The sequence below is a fragment of the Phocoena sinus genome, chromosome 13 (genome assembly GCF_008692025.1).
Source record: "Phocoena sinus isolate mPhoSin1 chromosome 13, mPhoSin1.pri, whole genome shotgun sequence".
Taxonomy (NCBI): domain Eukaryota; kingdom Metazoa; phylum Chordata; class Mammalia; order Artiodactyla; family Phocoenidae; genus Phocoena; species Phocoena sinus.
The window spans coordinates 26,199,695-26,220,341 of NC_045775.1; the positions used below are offsets into that span (position 1 = coordinate 26,199,695).

At 38.1% G+C, this 20,647-nt stretch overlaps 1 protein-coding gene across 2 annotated transcripts in view; it reads left to right on the forward strand.

The window, feature by feature from the left end:
- TTC27 (tetratricopeptide repeat domain 27) overlaps positions 1-20,647 on the forward strand; it is a 186,949-nt gene that overhangs the window by 133,807 nt on the left and 32,495 nt on the right. For both annotated transcript variants that reach the window (XM_032653535.1, XM_032653536.1), the window contains exon 14: positions 18,002-18,100. In XM_032653535.1, the coding sequence (XP_032509426.1) occupies positions 18,002-18,100 (99 nt within the window). The remainder of the gene's footprint in view (positions 1-18,001; positions 18,101-20,647) is intronic.

Sequence of the window (20,647 nt, forward strand, 5' to 3'; positions counted from 1 at the left end):
AACGTTCTCCAGGGTAGGTCATATCTTGGGTCACAAATCAAGCCTTGGTAAATTTAAGAAAATTGAAATGTATCAAGTATCTTTTCCAACGACAACGCTATGAGACTAGATATCAGTTACAGGAAAAAATCTGTAAAACACACAAACACGTGGAGGCTAAACAATACACTACTAAATAACCAAGAGATCACTGAAGAAGTCAAAGAGGGAATCACAAAACACCTAGAAACAAATGACAGTGAAAACAACGACCCAAAACCTATGGGATACAGCAAAAGCAGTTCTAAGAGGGAAGTTTATAGCAATGCAAGCCTCCCTCAAGAAACAAGAAACATCTCAAATAAACAATCTAAGCTTACACCTAAAGCAATTAGAGAAAGAAGAACAAGAAAACCCCCAAAAGTTAGCAGAAGGAAAGAAATCATAAAGATCAGATCAGAAATAAATGAAAAACAAATGAAGGAAATAATAGCAAAGATCAATAAAACTAAAAGCTGCTTTGTTCTTTGAGAAGATAAACAAAATTGATAAACCATTAGCCAGAATGATCACGAAGAAAAGGGAGAAGACACAAATGAACAGAATTAAAAATGAAAACGGAGACGTAACAACTGACACTGCAGGAATACAAAGGATCATGAGAGATTACTACAAGCAACTATATGCCAATAAAATGGACAACCTGGAAGAAATGGACAAATTCTTAGAAAAGCACAACCTTCTGAGACTGAACCAGGAAGAAATAGAAAATACAAACAGACCAATCACAAGTACTGAAATTGAGACTGTGATTAAAAATCTTCCAACAAACAAAAGCCCAGGACCAGATGGCTTCACAGGCGAATTCTATCAAACATTTAGAGAAGAGCTAACACCTATCCTTCTCAAACTCTTACAAAATATAGTAGAGGGAGGAAAACTCCCAAACTCATTCTACAAGGCCCCCATCACCCTGATACCAAAACCGGACAAAGATGTCACAAAAAAAGAAAACTACAGGCCAATATCACTGACGAACATAGATGCAAAAATCCTCAACCAAATACTAGCAACCAGAATCCAACAGCACATTAAAAGGATCATACACCATGATCAAGTGGGGTTTATCCCAGGAATGCAAGGATTCTTCAATATATGCAAATCAATCAATGTGATACACCATATTAACAAATTGAAGAATAAAAACCATATGGTCATCTCAATAGATGCAGAAAACACTTTTGACAAAATTCAACACACATTTATGATAAAAAAATACCTCCAGAAAGTAGGCATAGAGGGAACTTACCTCAACATAATAAAGGTCATATGTGACAAATCCACAGCCAACATTGTTCTCAATGGTGAAAGACTGAAACCATTTCCTCTAAGATCAGGAAAAAGACAAGGTTGTCCACTCTCACCACTATTATTCAACATAGTTTTGGAAGTTTTAGCCACAGCAGTCAGAGAAGAAAAAGAAATAAAAGGCATCCAAATCGGAAAAGAAGAAGTAAAGCTGTCACTGTTTGCAGATGACATGATACTATACATAGAGAATCCTGAAGATGCTACCAGAAAACTACTAGAGCTAATCAATGAATTTGATAAAGTAGCAGGATATAAAATTAATGCACAGAAATCTCTTGCATTCCTATACACTAATGATGAAAAATCTGAGAGAAAAATTAAGCTAACACTCCCATTTACCACTGCAACAAAAACAATAAAATACCTAGGAATAAACCTGCCTAAGGAGACAAAAGACCTGTATGCAGAAAACTATAAGACACTGATGAAAGAAAGATGATACAAATAGATGGAGATATACCATGTTCTTGGATTGGAAGAATCAACATTGTGAAAATGACTCTACTACCCAAAGCAATCTACAGATTCAGTGCAATCCCTACAAACTATCACTGGCTTTTTTCACAGAACTAGAACAAAAAATTTCACAATTTATATGGAAACACAAAAGACCCCGAATAGCCAAAGCAATCTTGAGAAAGAAAAACGGAGCTGGAGGAATCAGGCTCCCGGACTTCAGACTACACTACAAAGGTACAGTAATCGTGACAGTATGGTACTGGCACAAAAACAGAAGTATAGATCAATGGAACAGGATAGAAAGCCCAGAGTTAAACCCACGGACACATGGTCACCTTGTTTTTGGTAAAGGAGGCAAGAATATACAATGGAGAAAAAACAGCCTCCTCAATAATTGGTGCTGGGTAAACTGGACAGCTACATGTAAAAGAATGAAATTAGAACATTCCCTAACACCGTACACAAAAATAAATTCAAAATGGATTAAAGACCTAAATGGAAGGCCAGACACTATCAAACTCTTAGAGGAAAATACAGGCAGAACACTCTATAACGTAAATCACAGGAAGATCCTTTATGACCCACCTTCTAGAGAAATGGAAATAAAAACAAAAATAAACAAATGGGACCTAATGAAACTTAAAAGGGTTTGCACAGCAAAGGAAACCATAAACAAGATGAAAAGACAACCCTCAGAATGGGAGAAAATATTTGCAAATGAAGCAACTGACAAAGGATTAATCTCCAAAATTTACAAGCAGCTCATGCAGCTCAATATCAAAAAAACAACCCAATCCAAAAATGGGCAGAAGACCTAAATTGACATTTCTCCAAAGAAGATATACAGATTGCCAACAAACACATGAAAGAACGCTCAGCTTCATTAATCAATTGAGAAATGCAAATCAAAACTACAATGAGGACTTCCCTGGTGGCACAGTGGTTGAGAGTCCACCTGCCGATGCAGGGGACACAGGTTCGTGCCCCGGTTCGGGAAGATCCCACATGCCGCGGAGTGGCTGGGCCCGTGAGACATGGCCACTGAGCCTGCGCATCCGGAGTCTGTGCTCTGCAACGGGAGAGGCCACAACAGTGAGAGGCCTGCGTACCCGCAGCAAAAAAAAAAAAAAAAAAAAAACTCCAATGAGGTATCATCTCACACTAGTCAGAATGGCCATCATCAAAAAATCTACAAACAATAAATGCTGGAGAGGGTGTGGAGAAAAGGGAACCCTCTTGCACTGTTGGTGGGAATGTAAATTGATACAGCCACTATGGAGAACAGTGTGGAGGTTCCTTAAAAAAGTAAAAATAGAACTACCATATGACCCAGCAATCCCACTACTGGGCATATACCCTGAGAAAACCATAATTCAAAAAGAGTCATGTACCACAATGTTCATTGCAGCTCTCTTTACAGTAGCCAGGAAAGGGAAGCGACCTAAGTGTCCATCAACAGATGAATGGATAAAGAAGATGTGGCATATATATACAATGGAATATTCCTCAGCCATAAAAAGAAACAAATTTGAGTTATTTTTTGTTTTATTTTTCTTTTTTTGCGATACGCAGGCCTGTCACTGTTGTGGCCTCTCCTGTTGCAGAGCACAGGCTCCGGACGCGCCGGCCCAGCAGCCATGGCTCACGGGCCCAGCTGCTCCACGGCACGTGGGATCTTCCCAGACTGGGGCACAAACCCGCGTCCCCTGCATCGGCAGGCGGACCCTCAACCACTGTGCCACCAGGGAAGCCCAAATTTGAGTTATTTGAAGTGAGGTGGATGGACCTAGAGTTTGTCATACACAGTGAATTAAGTCAGAAAGAGAAAATCAAATACCATATGCTAACACATATATATGGAATCTAAAAAAAAAAAAAGGTCATGAAGGACCTAGGGGCAGGATAGGAATAAAGACGCAGACTTACTAGAGAATGGACTTGAGGACACGGGGCGGGAGGGAGAAGGGTAAGCTGGGACAAAGTGTGAGAGTGTCATGGATATATATACACTACCAAATGTAAAACGGATAGCTAGTGGGAAGCAGCTGCATTGCACAGGGAGATCAGTTCGGTGCTTTGTGACCACCTAGAGGGGTGGGATAGGGAGGGTGGGAGGGAGGAGATGCAAGAGGGAGGGGATATGAGGATATTTGTGTTTGTATAGCTGATTCACTTTGTTATAAAGCAGAAACTGACACACCATTGTAAAGCAATGATACTCCAATAAAGAGGTTAAAAAAAAAAAAAGCTGAAGTCGGGGAAGTGGTCACCAAACCTCCCAAGCAGGATTTTGTAGACTCAGGACCAGAATTAAAACATAAATCCTTAGGTCTACTCTTAGGTAGTTATTCTCATTGTCCCCTACTTTTATGCAAAAAATAAAAACAAAGAAATTGTTCAGATATCAAGCTAGTATGTGTAGCCCTGAAAAAGGAACATGTCACTTCCTATCATTTTTTTACCCCTCCCTCAGTGCAGATACTTTATTCCTTTTATTTTGTCTATTTCCCCCCTTACCCCAATAAAAATTTAAAATTTTCCTTGACTTTCCTCCTCAATTAACTGGTCATCCTTGTAAGGTTATATGATATTACTGGCAGTATATATATGGAAAGATACATGTATAGGCAGAAGGGCTATAGGAGTTGAGAGGAGGTGAGGGGTCGCTGTGGACTGATGGAGCCAGAGATGGGACAGAAGTTAGCTTAGATGTTCACTGATTGATGCAAAGTGAGTAGATGTGCAGGAGGGGAACTGGCTTCACAGGTAGGAGAAAAGCATGAAGAAAGGTGAAGATTTGAGAGTTTACTAAGTGGCTATCCTAATTTGTGCCTAATATCCTGGTAACACATCCAGTTTATTGTATGTCCCAGATTTTTTTTTAAATTTTTGGCCACACTGTACGGCATGTGGAATCTTATTTCCCTGACCAGGGATTGAACCCGCGCCCCCTGCATTAGAAGCTCAGAGTCTTAACCACTGGACCACTAGGGAAGTCCCCAGATTTTTACTTTTTAAATGAAGTGCTGTTATTAATAGTTACATTAAAAGAAGTTGGAATGGGTTTTCATAGACATTCATTTTGTACTTCTGTCTTCAGCCATAGCCTCATCTAGTGTTGTGTTTAATGCATGTTGTGGATGGATCTCCCACTTTACAACGTGCTATAAAATCTGAAAGGTGGCCAGTAGGAGCCTGTGTCTCTTTTCCCCAATGCTTTCCAGGTGCAACTTAACTAACATTGCCCTTTAGAGGACAGTGTGTAGGATGCTTGCTGATAACATAACTGTGTTTGCTCTGAGTGGCTGAGGGCAGCCACCTCCTTCAGGTTTTGGGTGGTGGTAGGAGAAATGTTTGAGCCAATGTCTCTATAAGCCCCTTGGTATATATCAGACACTTGTGCCAAGCTGCAGCCTGTGAGATGCATGATGTTGCCTGGTTACCAGTTGGCAGAATTAGTGGGAAATATGGGGAATTGTAGGCTAGATAGATGTATGGGGAGTAGAGGCAAAGCAGTCCTGCCAGAAATAAAAGCACATGGAGAATAGGCTGAATTCCCTTGCTGCAGGGGCTTGGTCACTTACTGTATGTTCTAAATGTACCACTATTTCTATATTATATTGCTTGGTAACTTTTTATATAGTTTATAGTAAACCCTTTTGGCAGCAATCATCTCCAAAAAGCAAACAAATTTTTAAAATGTGTTTTTAGGGAATAATTAAGAACTTAATTTTCACTTGTCAAGAGAGTAAATAAATGTATTAATATAACTTGTCCAAGATTTAGCTGATATAATTAAATTCCACCTCAGGGGCCGTAATCACTAAATGTCACTAATCACATGAAAACCAGAAGACCCAAGATTTCTGAAGAAACATTAGTGTTTATGTCAAAAGTTAGTAGTTGTTGTTGTTGTTGTTTTAATAGGAAGCATGTCCAAAGATGACAATTTAATATGCAGCTGTAGGAGGTGTATTTTCATGTCATTCTGTGAGACTGGACTTTTATCTAGAGCAAATGAAAATGCACAAAATTAGTTTAGAAAATTAGTTGATACCAGATTTTTTCATGTGTGTGTGAAAAGTGAGATCATAACTGTTAATGTGCTAGCTCTTAGCAGAAGTAGTTCATTAACAGTTGAATCTGCCAGTTTTATATCAGTGACATCAGATGCTTCAAATAGAAAACTCATTAATTTGGTTCTCACAATGGTTTTAATTTTTTTCACCTAATTATTGGATTCAAAATAAAATTTTTGGAAATTCTATTAAAGTTGAAACATCTGACATTATTCTGAATGCTATTGTTAAACATCAAAGATAAAAGTATTTCTTTTAGTGGTGATAATAAGGATACAAATTTTCATGGAGCATGACAACATGGTAAAAGTAATTCTCTTTTTGAATTAAGAAAACCAGTGGAACAGAAATGTACTTGGAATGGGTTGTAGTGGTGGACATAATATGGTCCAAACAAGCTTCTACCAATGGAAATAAAAACTAGCAGTCATCATTTACACATACTTTAATATACACTGTTTGGGTAATTAAATTACAAAATTCTTGTGATGTCTAATGTGATGTCTGATGTTGAATTAAAATAAAATTAGCGTGGCAGTATATACTTTCTCTTGTTGTTGCCCATCACCTAATGCACTATAAAAATGTTTGAGTTTTTTTTTAATAAATTTATTTATTTATTTGTTTATTTATTTATGGCTGTGTTGGGTCTTTGTTGCTGTGCACGGGCTTTCCCTAGTTGCAGTGAGCAGGGGCTACTCTTCATTGCGGTGCGCAGGCTTCTCATTGTCATGGCTTTTCTTGTTGTGGAGCACGGGCTCTAGTTGTACAGCCTTCAGTAGTTGTGGCATGTGGGCTCAGTAGTTGTGGCTTTCAGGCTCTAGAGCTCAGGCTCAGTAGTTGCGGCGCACGGGCCCAGCTGCACCGTGGCATGTGGGATCTTCCTGGGCCAGGGCTCGAACCTGTGTCCCTTGCATTGGCAGGCAGATTCTTAACCACTGTGCCACTAGGGAAGCCCTGTTTGAGTTTTTTGAAGAATTTTTTAATAAATCAATTTAAGTGTCCTATAATGGTAGGAACTTTTTTTTTTTAAGGAGTCTTTTGTTTGTGCTGCATTGTGTTCAAAATCAATTGGAAATCTTTTATGTATTCAGTTAACGGAGTTCAAAAAAATTTCAGCTTTTACAACTTTTACCAGATTGTAATTATTGAAAGCAAACTTTCAAACAGGAAGACATTGAAATTTATCTTGAAGAGGAACAATGAGAGTTTAAATCGTGTACAGGATTTAATTTAATAATGTATAATTGTACTTTTGAATATCCCTACTGTGTTAGTCTGCTAAGGGCTGACTGATACTACAGACTGGGTGGTTTAAACCACTGTGGTTTAATTATACTACAGACTGGGTGGTTTAAACCACTGTGGAAATTAATTTTTTCACAGTTCTGGAAGCTAGAAGTCCAAGATCAAGGTGCCTTCAGGGTTGGTTTCTGGTGAGGTCTTTTCCTTGCTTTTAGATGGCTACCTTTTCACTGTCTCCTCACATGGCCTTTTCTCTGTTCATGTGTAGAGAGAGCTCCAGTGTCTTTTCTTCTTCTTCAAAGGATACCAGTCCTGTTGGATTAGGGCCTCACCATTATGACCTCATTTAACCTTAATTATCTCCGTAAAGGCCGTATCTCCAAATACAGTCACACTGTGGGTTGAGCTTCAACATATGAATTTTTTTTTTTTTTTTTTTTTCCTCTCTGCAGTTCGTGGGCCTCTCACTGTTGTGGCCTCTCCCGTTGCGGAGCACAGGCTCCGGACGCGCAGGCTCAGCGTCCATGGCTCACGGGCCCAGCTGCTCCGCAACATGTGGGATCCTCCCGGACTGGGGCATGAACCCGTGCCCCCCGCATTGGCAGGCGGACTCTCAACCACTGCGCCACCAGGGAATCCCCAACATATGAATTTTGAGAGGGATACAGTTCAGTCTGTAACATCTACCTAGGAGGAATCTTTTCTTTGTAACCTTTTGTTATGAAACTTTCAATTATACAAAATATATACTAGCAGAGACCAGAATAAAGAGTCCCCTCCCATGTGCCTATGAACCAGCTTCAACAGTTACTAACTCATGACTGGGCCTGTTTCATCTATATTTCCCCACTCCATCCCATATTATTTTGAAACAAACCCAATATATCATTTCATTTTTAAATGTTTTAGTATGTATCTCTAAAAACATAAGGACTTAAAAAAATAACCAAGTACCATTGTTCTTAAGATATCAATAATAATTTGCCAACGCTTTTGATTTTAACTGAATAAATTTATATTCTATTCTAGAATAGAATGTAATTGAGAAAGCCTATAATTTATAAATTTGTAAGTTTGATGAAACCTACAAAGAATCATAAATTTGATGAATTATTTGATGAATATTGTCCTGTTAAAAATATTTGTTGAAGAAAGGTACTCTAAATGGAGGCCAAAAGACAGGACCAAAGAAAAATATTTATAACCTTCAGTATTAACAAAACTAGAATTCAGAATATCCTTTGTTTAGCAGTGGTTGCTCTGAGCTTCCTAGTTATCTCAGTACATTAAAAAAAATTTTTCCCGGCTTTATTGAGATATAATCGACATATTGTATAATTGACATATTGTGTAAGGTATACAACGTGATAAGATTTGATACATGTATATATTGTGAAATGATTACCACAGGAGCATTAGTTAACACCTCTGTCACCTCACCTCTGTCACCTTTGTGTGTGTGTGATGATAATATTTAAGATCTACTCTTCTAGCAATTTTCAAGTATATAATACAGTATTGTTAACTATAGTCACCATGCTGTATGTTAGATCCCCAGAACTTATTTATCTTATAACTGGAAGTTTGTATGCTTTGACCAACATCTTCCCACTTTCCCCCACCCCCAACTCCTGGTAACAACCATTCTTCTATTTCTATGAGTTTGGCTTTTTTAGATTCCACATACACGTGAGAGCATATGGTATTTGTCTTTCTCTGTCTAACTTATTTCACTTAGCAAAATGCCCTCAAAGTTCATCCATGTTGTTGCCAAAGGCAAGCTTTCCTTCTTTTTCGTGGCTGAATAATATTTCACCCTGCGTGTGCACACACTCACACAGTTTCTTTATACATTCATCTATTGACAGACAGTTTTTTACATGTCTCAGCTATTGTGAATAACGCTACAGTGAACATGAGGGTGCAGATATCTCTTCGAGGAGTGATTTCATTTCCTTCAGCTATATACTCAGCAGTGAGATTGCTGGATCCTATGGTGGTTCTATTTTTAATTTTTCCTCAATACATTTAGAAAGAATATTTTCTCAGATAAAATTATTATGACGTACAAAGAGTCAATCAAAAGTTTTAACAATTTTAAATGTATTAACAATAAATTTGACAATTAACAATAAAGAACAACTTTGAAGTAGACAGTAGGCACTTTTATGAAAAAATTAAAAGTACTAAGATACTGAAAAAATTATCAGAAAATATCAATGACATGGTATTAGAATTAGATATGACTAAGGAACTGATTAGAGGATATGAATATCTGCTAAGAAAAATTGATTTTAATTCTGTAATATATTAGAGAAATATGCAGATGTCACAAATATATAGCTTGCTTAATGTTCCTTTTGTTATTTTTAAATTTCAGATAATCAATTTACAAATTTTTAATATATTTTATTCAATAAATAATTTTACTTTTGAAAATGGTTTTCGAATAGAACCATCTTTAGGTCCCCTGTTATATTAGTAGTAAAACCAATTTGACAATCAGTAGTTTGTTGGTCAATAAATAAGATCTTTTTAAGGTCCTATAATTTTACTGGTTTTTTAATGCCTTGTTTCATTTTTAAAAATGTTGCAGTTTGAACAGTACATTATGTGGTTGCCTCACTAAGCATTATCAAGATCCTGCTGTGAACCAGACATGGATGTGGGAATGAACTGGGCTGTGTCAGTCTATCAGCAGAGAGCAGAGAGTTTCCACTGGGAAATGATATGGACAGAACTAGTTTGTGAAGGGCCTTAAGTGCCTTTCTTCAGGATTAGTAACCCTACAGATATGGAAGTCTGTTGTGGTTTTGAATAAAAGAGTGATATGACAAAAGTGATATTCTAGGAAGTTTAAATAAGGGATGAATGTCATGGATGAGTGATCAGTGGCTTTAGCAGTGAGGATGGAAAGATAGAACAGGTTGAAGCTCATTATAAAGGAAAATTTTCTGGGCCTTATTCACTGGATTGGCAGCATTGAGGGAGAGTTCGGGATCTGAGAACATGCCAGTTTTCTCAATTGTTTGGTTAAAAAGGAAATGTCCCTATTGATAGATACAGAGAATTCAGGAGGAAGGGAAAGTATCTTTAGTAGGGGAAGATGATGTGTTTTGAGTGTTGAATATGAAGAGATGTTGCCGTGTCGAAGTAGAGAGGGCTCACAGTCCACTGAAAGTCAGTCCAAGCCTGAAGCCTAAGAGTGAGGCCAAGAACTGAGCTTGCAGATTGGGACTTTTCTGTGGAAGTAAGGTGAATCCATGCAAGTGAATGAACTCTTGACAGAGAACTGTGTTGGAAGAGAACACGAGGCAAAATCTTGAACTTCGGGCATCTCCAGGGGTTGGAGGAAGGTAGAAGAAGTAGCACCAGTGAAATATGATTCAAACAAAATATACCAGAGTCTTGGTCAGAGGGATAGAAGGACCCCAAAGAAGGGAGTCATGGAAACTAAAGGAAGAACAAGTATCAGTAAGAAATGTCACGTGTAGTGATAAAGTCTAAAGAGAGCTAAGAAGAGTTTATTGGATTTGGAGCTCACTAATGACCTTCAAAACCAGCTTCAGGAGGCAAAAGAGTGTGTGGCCGCTGAGGAAATGGACATAACATCCATAGACTGTTCTTTTTAGGAGCATGTCAAGGAAATGAGAGTCAAAATGTAGAGTGTTGTACCAAGGGGCAGAAGAGTCAAGTAACACTGTTCAAGATACTGGAGACCTTTATGTGGTTGAATCCAGTGAGTGAAGGAGAGATTGAATGTTATAGAGAGAGATGGCTTGCTAACCTAGGGAATGTCACTCTAGGAAAGAGTGAAATGAGAAGAGACGAAGGCATTAACTCTGAAAACAGAAAAATGTTTCCAACGAAACAGGAAAGAAGATGAGAGCATTAATATTATAATAGCAGTTTCTGTTTATTAAGCATCTTCTATAGTGTAAGCTAGAATATAAGTGTAAATGAACTCTTTATAAAATCACTGTAGGTATTGGGGGAGGGGTTACGAAAGAATTGTGTTGAGATGTGGCCTCTTGCTCTCCTGTGGTTTATATGGGCTAAATAGAGAGAAGAGGCAGAAGTAACTTTTCCTGTGACCAAGGGGTAGAGTAAATAGACGCCATGCTTTGGGTGCCTAGTGATGGCTTGATGAGAAGGAGATAAGGCCTGATGCAGATGAACTAAGAGGAGTGGTTGGGATTTAGATAGGAGGCAAAAATTAGGAAAATAATTTTGGGAAAGGAGACTAGCAGATGCAAAATTCAAGCATGTAGCAAGCAAAGGTTTCTTGGTAGCTGTAGGTTTTGACTATTTATTCTTTTTTTTTTTTTTTTTCTGCGGTACGTGGGTCTCTCACTGTTGTGGCCTCTTCCGTTGCAGAGCACAGGCTCCGGACTCGCAGGCTTAGCAGCCATGGCTCACGGGCCCAGCCGCTCCGCGGCATGTGGGATCTTCCCGAACCGGGGCACGAACCCGTGTCCCCTGCATCGGCAGGCGGACTCCCAACCACTGCGCCACCAGGGAAGCCCTGACTATTTATTCTTAAATTCAGTTGTAATAATAATTCTAGCAGCCAATGTTGAGTATTTACTAGGTGCCAGGTACTATTCTAAGCATTTTGCATACAGTTTAATCCTCAGCCCAATCCCCAAGGTACTTACTGTTATTCCCCTCATTTCACAGGTGAGGAAATAGAGGGTTAATTAATTTACACGAGATCCCACAGCTTATGAGGCGTGGCGCTGGGATCGGGGTGGAGCTGTCTGATTTCAGAGCACTTACTCTTAACCTGTTCATTGTTTTGCCTCTAGAGGATGTTGTCTTATTTAGGAAGGAATGGCAGATTTGGCTGAGGTCAAGTTAGACGTTATGGAAAGCCTTGAATACAAGACTGTCGGGTTTGAATGTTTTTCTTTAATACATAACCACTGGGGCTTTTGTCAGGAGCAAAGTGAAGTTGTAACTTTGATGTAATGGTACAGTCCAGCACATGACAGCAGGTGACTCTCTGCGAGACCAGGGAGTTTTAGAGGAATCAAGGCAACCTTTCCCTGCCCGTGCTATTTGTAAGACTAGACTTCCACGATGTAGTACTCTGATAGAATTGTTAATTAACCTGAGAACTTTTGTTCTTCTTTGATTTGTAGGGGTCAACTTTTTCTCTTTCATTTCAGTTTTTGAAAGAAGAAATGTTTTTATTTGAAATGGAGTTAGAGTTTCTATTGTGCGCTTGTGTTACTGTGGTGGGGAGGTTCGAGGAGATTGGAGCTTACATTCCAGTGGAGAAGAGAATAACCATATGCGAATAATATGTAGAGAAAAAAGAGATTCCTTCTCTTTTGTTCTTCCTTTCTCATATTGGTAAGCAATAAAAAATGAAACTCTTAAGGTCTAACTTGCATAACTGCCAAGAAATACGAGCACTGTGATAACATCTGGGCTGTAGCTGGGACTAAGGGGTAGAGGGGAGGGCAGAGCTCTGCGGCCATAGACCTGACTCTGAATCCTAGTAATCCCAAGGTAAATCACTTCATCTTCCTGAGCTTCAGTTTCCTCATTTGTAAAGTGGAGATATAATCCCTATCTCAATTTGCTGTTGGGAAAATTAGAGCCAATATGTATAAAGTATCTAGCATATTTCCTGGCCCATAGTAAGTTCTCAGTTGTCGTGGAGTTTTCTGTCCTGCCCATTGCAGTGTGGTAGAAAATCATTGTTACCCCATTATCTGTAGCCTAAAGATAGGAAGGTATATCTAACAGGAGAGTTTCATGCAGATGATGTGTAAACACCCATGTTACCTCACATGTGAATTCTCTGGAAAGAGTAGGCAAATAGAAGAACCAGTGGTAACCAAGTCTAGGACAGGAATAAGAGGAGGACACTAAACAATACCCTTTCTAGTAAAAGAAAAAAAGTGTGTATAAAATTCAGTTGCTCTTGTAGTTTAAAAGAAGGCACTGACATAGAGGAAACTTTTGAGAGAGAGGGAGAAGCTGGCAGGTTAAGACTTGTGTTTCCTTAGGGAGGAGAACATAGTATTTAATAGTAAATGAGAAATTTGGTTACGAAAGAGTTGGTGGTGCACATTTTTAAAAACTATGAGCAGCAAGCATCATTTTAGGAAAAGATATTACCAGACAACATTGATAGCTCTCTTGGATTTGGCTTGGGTCATTTCCTGTTTAATGAAGCCGCATTCAACAACTTATCTGCATTTGGGGTCATGGGAATGAGTCAGGGGTATAGAAAGGAGAGAATGGAGAATGTAGCTTGGCTTCAGGATTCAATTATAATGTGTTACACTTTATTATATGGGACATCAGAAAAATTCAGTCAATCCTGTAAGGAAAATTAGTAAAAAAAAAAAAAAAAAGTGAAGCTACTGATTATTCATTCATTCTGCAGAAGCCTTGAGGAGGAAGGAAATTTGAATAGTAGGCTCATAATTTAAGAAAGAAAATTGTAATACATAAGTAAATGACACCTATTGCAGATGTGCTTTAAATACCCTTGTAAAAATTAACTTTTAAAAGTAATCCGTGCCCACTGTCCAGTGGTACTTAGTGTTCAATTTCTATTTTAATTATTAAGGTTTAGTAAGTATTGCAGTTACTCTCTTCATCACATGTATTGCACACCAGAAACCATTGTGTGGCTTTAGGCAAATCATTTCTTTTCTAGGCCTCATTTTCCTCACCGCCTCTTTTCATTGATTTCTAAGCCTGTAATTGAACTGATTTCCTCCTAGTTTGTCAACCCTGCTGATTCTAAGTATTCTATTTGCATCATCAGTGTACTTGTTCTGCCACTAGATGGCACTAATGTACCTTTGAACCCTGTCACCTCCAGGTTTTCAGAATCTGAGGTCTGAAGGAGCCTTGGAATTTTTGCTTAATCCACCCCCCCACCCCCCTATTTAACAACTGGGGAACTAAGACTCAGAGGTTAAGTGACATGGCCAAGGTCATACAGTACCTTAGAACCTCTTGAATCCCAGTCATTTATCTTTCCCTCTATTGCACTGTTTCTGTAGGGGGCTTTTGAGGGAAATTCAAAGAGATCATGTTTTCAACCATTCCTGCTTTTTGATAATTATCTTTAAAATAATTTAAAACCATTCTTCAAGTGCATATATCATCATATTAAAGATAAATAGTTGGTCTGCTTTTGTGTTTCTGTACTGGCTCCCTCAGAGGAAAAAGCTAGACTGTCAGCTTCTAAAGATCACTGCCCTGCCTACAGATTGCCTGCCTTCACAATTTGCCTTGGAAATAAGCTCCACAGAAATCTCCACCAGAGCTTCTCTGTCAGATGATTATCTTTCTCCATCCTTGCCCAGTCCCTTGGTAAGAGATTTGCCTTTCAGCTCTTTCCTCCAACCAAACAGCCATCGATTCTTCTGCTTCATCTTTGTCCACTTGCCTAATCCAGAGAGCTTTTGGAGGGGGGAATTAGATGATGCCCTGGTTCTTAAAAAATTGGTCTCCTGGGTTTCCCCAGCACATGTTAATTGGACTCTTTCCTTCCCCCCAACACCCCGCCCTCTCTACTGGTGACAAGGATGGCACTGCCATAAATCATGGCTGTGTGTGGGGCAGACGGTGTAGCGGGTGGCAGCATGGTCACATGGAGATGATGTGGGCTCTGGAGTCACACTGACTGGGCCTCGAATCTCCTCTTTTGCTGACTGCCTCTGGTCCATGGTCAACTCTTCAATGAGGGTGATATTTACTGCCTCACAAGGCTGTTGTGAGGAATAGATGAGGTTAATGTGTGGAAAGCTCGCAGTATCAGTGCTTGGCAAACATTGTAGGTGCTCATTAAGTGCTAATTATTCTGGCTGCTGTTGTATGGAGAGGACAGCAGTGACTATAGTATATGAAGAGTTGGAGCCTAAGGGAGGGTGTCAGCCAGAGGAGCTAGTCTTTTCAATGGAGAAAAAAGGGAGGGATGCAGGTATGCCAGGGTCTGTCTCAGTGTATTGGAGAAATAGTGTAGAAGTGTGCCGCCCAGTACGGTAGCCACTAGCCACACGTGGCGGTTGAGCACTTGAAGTGTGGCTGGTCCAAATTGAGATGCTGTAAGTGTAGGACACACATCAGGTTTCAAAGGTGTCATACGAAAAAAAAATGAACATAAAATATCTCGATAATTTTGTATATTGATAACATGTTGAAATGATACTATTTTGGATATGTAGAGTTAAATAAAACATGTTATTAACATTTATTTCACCCATTTCTTTTTACTTTTTAAAATAGCTACTAGCAAATGTAATGAGGCTAGCATTATATTTCTATCTGATAGCATTGGACTAGAAGATAGAGACCTTTGGTACTCAACCATATACAACTTTAATTTGGGGAATCATGTGAGTTTTCTTTTTTTTTTGAAGCTTCTTTTGATTTTTTTTCTTTTATGATGTTCTGTTCTTCAGAGCATGACCATCCTAAATCAAGATGCCAGTGAGGATTATATAGATTAAGTAATAGTTTAAAATGAAAAGAGTAAGAGGCACTGAATATTCTCCTTAGTCTGCCAAATTCCGAAGACCTCAATTGAGATGCAGGGTATGAATGCAGTTTTGATGGTTTAGTGGGTCAGCCAGAGCAGTTAGAAGATCCTAGAGTTGTTTTTTTTTTTTAAAGCCATTTCATGATTTCAAAGAATAGGATGTGTACAGAAGTCATCTCCCATCATAATTATATGTTATCAGTAGATGAAAACATACTAGCAGTTAATGATTCTAGAATTTTCTTTCAGATGCAAATTAAAAAGCAATTACACAAATTACCCAGAGCGAAAAGAGAATCATAATACTATATATTAAATTGTCATCTGCCTGGTTTTTATCAAATTTATTTTGGTTTTAGGACATTGGTTACAAAATATTGACTTGCTTTAAAAACCTAAAGATCAACAGTAATCTCATCACCAGCTTGTGTTAGAGCTGTGAGATAATTGCTAATTTCAGATGTTTGTAACCTTTGTTTTTTCAGGTGGATTGAAAAATAAAGTTCTTTATTTACATCTTAAATTTACACTTGATGTTTTTTATAACACATGTGACATAGTTTTGTGGGGAGTTTGTCCTTTGCTGATGCAGGAAGCAAGCAGGGCACATGCATTTTGAGAACTTTGAGGGCAATTCTCATTTTTCTTGATTTAGTCCCAGAATGAGGTATACCTCATTCCACGTAAACTTGCTGCCATGATTTATTGGGGTATAAGATGCTGTCAATTGTAAGAGGCACATGTAAGTGCCACCTTGTATAGAAAATTGAATGCTGCCAGTAAAACTGATCAGCTATGGGTTATTAAGATGCATCTATTGCAGAGATGTTAAATGGAAAAAAAAAAGTGCACCTTATAAATGATGAAATATAATACACAGATTTTGAAACTTTCAACTAGGTTAAAAGTAAGAGAGCTTGTTTTATATGTTGTTTTATACGTTAGCATCAGACCCTCCCAAAATGAGTCACGTTTAGTGAGTATGGAACTCTTTGCAGTTAATCCTGTAAATAACCAGACAAAAGCAAAGTGTAATGAGCTAATTTTTAAGTTGCTAGAGTCCCTTGATTGAGAAAAATGAACTTCTAACTTTATTTCCACCTAGTACCTCTGCATCCCCCCCACCCCCCCAAACACACAGCCACCCCGTTTCTAGCCATTACCTATACCTCTAAAAAAATCTCTTCTCTTAAAGGCTCCTTGTAGCAGTTATTTATAGCCTCTTGTGAATTCAAGGCAAAGTGTTAAATTGCCCAAGGATGTTTGCTTTCTAAGCCTTATCTCTAATTATCCGCTAAAAATCTATATCTGCTTAAAGAAATTTCAGGCCTCAACTAGCCATATGGAACAAGTTTTGTAGGAATGGCAGCGGGAGGAGGGATGTAGGGACAGCTTCCTACTCGCCTCTGTGGAAGGCTATGGACAGATAACAGAGCACCTCATTTCCTTTCCCACCCTAAAGTGTTCAACCAAGTCTGTCTGCTGGCTTACTGCCTTTGTACTGGAAGTCAAAGAAAGTAAGAAAGTAAGCTGCATTCTGCTGCTGGCCTTACTAACTATATCTAAAAGGAAAGCAAAGTTGTAATAGCTGCATTTCTGACTAATTTCATTGAATTTTTATCAGTCTTATCTTCCTTTTGACAGAGGCTATTGAATTTTAAGGAAACCCTGTGATGTAAAGAATTCTTTTGTGATTTCAATAGCTACTTCCTAATTTACCTGTTTTCTACATCTCTAAGTTTACAAATCATACTGACTTAAGTCAGGCTTTCCTCTTTGAATGACTCTTTGGTAATCCAGATTCTCAGCCTGCTTTTTCTAAATTATTTTGGGCATGCCTAAACAGATACATGCTAGGGCAATTTGGCTCTTGGTTAAACTGCAGAAGTACTTGTGGTCTAACTTGAAGATGGAAGCAAAAATGTTTCCTCTCCAGTTTGTAATACATTCATCAGTTGTGAACCTGCTGATGCTCTGTATACTTTTTACACAGTTACATAGATGCTCAGTAAAAATGTTAGATTAATCCCACAGTTATAACATCAGGGCTTGTCAACACAGCTCTCCATTGCTTTCATGGAGTTGGTTAACACAAAGAATGGTCTTTCTTGGTAAAAGACGTGCAGTGATATTGCACATGCTTTCAGTGTTGTATTAGCTTTGAAAATTATATGGAAAAGTGCCATCTCCATTGCTAAGTTTCGTACATTTAAACTAATATAAAATGTAAGCCAAATTATAGCTCTGCATTCTTTATAGTAGTGTAGTGTGTTTGTTGATAGTATCTTAAATGATTTTCAGATTAATTCTATAAATGTCTATGTGTTTGAATGACTTTGTCTTTTGGTCTTTGCAGCTCGGGGTGTGGTTTTCTCTGGGCTGTGCCTATCTGGCCTTGGAAGACTATGGAGGTTCAGCAAGGGCATTTCAGCGCTGTGTGACTCTAGAACCCGACGTAAGTTTGTTTGGTCTTCTTTCCTTATTACAGCTCTTTGGTACTCTTTAAGCTATTTGAATTGTACTGTAGTTCAGAACAGCAATTCCTAGGGGTCTGTAGTTTCAGTTATGCAAGATGAGTACACCTAAAATTTTTAAAAAGGGTGATCTCACGTTAAGTGTTCTTATGACAGTAAAAAAAAGAGAGTGAGAGAGAGAGAAGGCGGCAAAAAGATTCAAACTTTGTATTATTTTATGTCAAAAAAAAAAGAAGAACACCAATTCCTTTTGTGTTGGAGGAAGGTATCCCTTTGGCAGAAGGTCACACCCTAAGTTATATGAGTTATAAATCTAGAAATAAGTCTCTTCTCGTAATAGCTAAGTTATTCATTGTTTTGTTTAGAAAATAGTTTTGATAAAACAGTTTTTTAGTTAAAAATATACTTTGCTGAGTATACAGCAAAGTGTCATATATTTTGTCGCTCACCAGCATGTGCTGCCTATGTTAATTGCACTATTAGAAAGTTCTTTTAGTCTATAAATATTTAACAGCTTTACTGAGATGGTAAATAATTCGCATGCCATCTAGTTCATCCATTTAAAGTTTACAATATAATGATTTTTAAAATTATATTCAGAATTGTGCAACCATCCCCACAGTCAATTTTAGAACATTTTTATTACCATAAAAAGAAATCCCTTGTACCTGTTAGCAGTCACTCCTCATTTCTCCCAAACACCTTCCACGTCTACCCCCCATCCCCACCCCTAGGCAGCCACTAATGGACATTCTATCTCTGTAGATTTGTCTGTTCGGAATATTTCATATCAGTGGAATCATACAATGCGTGGTCTTTTTGACTGCCTTTCTTCACTTAGATTAATGTTTTCACAATTCATCCATTCTCTATTCAAAAATTTGAGCAACTGCCAGACTGTTTTCTAAAGCACCGTTTTACATTCCCACCGGCAACGTGTGAGGGCTCTAATTTCTCAACATCTTTGGCAGCACTTGTCTTTGATTATTGTCTGTCTTTTTGGTTATAGTCATCCTAGTAGGTGGTATCTTGTTGTGGTTTCAATTTGCATTTCCTTGATGGCTGATGATGTTGAGCATCTTTTTATGTGCTTTTTGGCCATTTGTGTATCATCTTTGGAGAAATGTTTATTGATATCCTTTACCTATTTGGGTTATTGGTCTTTTTACTGTTGAGTTGTAAGAATTCTTTATATATCCTAGATACAAATCCGACATCAGATATATGATTTGCAAATATTTTCTCCTATTCTGCAAGTTGTTTTTCACTTTCTTGATAGTGTCTTTTGAGGTACAAAAGTTTTTAATTTTGATGAGGTCCAGCCTGTCTGTTTCTTCTGTTGTTGCTTGTGCTTTTGGTGTCATATTTAAGAATCTGTTGCCAAATCTAAGATCATGAAGATTACCTTATCTTTTCTTCTAAGAGTTTTATTGGTTTAGCTCTTATGTTTATGTCAAATCTGCTGTTAAACATATTCATTAAACTTGTTACACTATGTGTGGTGGTGGATATTCACTAAACTTATTGTGGTAATCAATATATCCCACTGATATATACACATATATCAAATCATTATGTAGTACACCTAAAAGTAATACAATGCTATATATCAGTTACATCTCAATTAAAATAAAAACTAAACATCATTTCAGACGATGTATTTTTTTTTTTTTAGTTCAAGAATTTTTATTTGGTTCTTCTATAGTTTTCATGTTTCTACTGAGATTTCCCAGTTGTTACCTTATCGTGTTCTCTTCAAATCTTTTTTTATATTTATAACAACTGCTTTGAAATTTTTGTATGCTTATTCCAACATCTCTTTAATTTCTGTGTCTGTTTCTATTTACTGATTTTTTATTTGGTTATGGATGAATTTTCCTGCTTGTTTGCCTGTCTACCAGTTTTTAAAAATTATATCCTACACTTGTGGATGCTATGTTGTTGAGTTTCTGGGTTTTGTTGTCTTCCCCTTGAGGAAGGTAGAGTTTTATTTTGGCATTTGGTTAATTTACCTGTGAATCAGCTTGATTTTAAGCTTAAGGTGGGTCTGGAGTTGTCCGTATTCCAGAGTTGCTGTCAACCTTCTTTTGAGGTATAACCGTTTGGGGGCTGAACTTAATCCCACAGGTGATCAGTAAGAATTCTCCTCTCTGGTTGGTTGGAACTTGAATAACTCCCAGAGCTGTGTGACCTCTAGAATCTCCATTCAGCTCACAGCTGTCTGGTAGTTGTTCCCTGCCTGGCCTTAAGAAGTTTTGCCCTGCACACGTATAGCTTAGTATTCAGCCAAGGACTCAAGGAGATGCTTATTGAGATTTCTGGAGCTTATTGTCTGCACAGATCTCTCTTCCGTGTTATTTTGTCTTGCAAATTCAGCCGCGTTTTCAGCCCTGAACTCTTTTCCCGCTCTTAGTAAGACTTGCTGTGCTTTGTTTGGTTTCTACCTTTCCGTGCTGCAGCCCTCAAAGTGCCTTTAGATAGAAGTGTAGGTTGATTGTTGAGACAACTCAACTGTCCTTCTCTCAGGG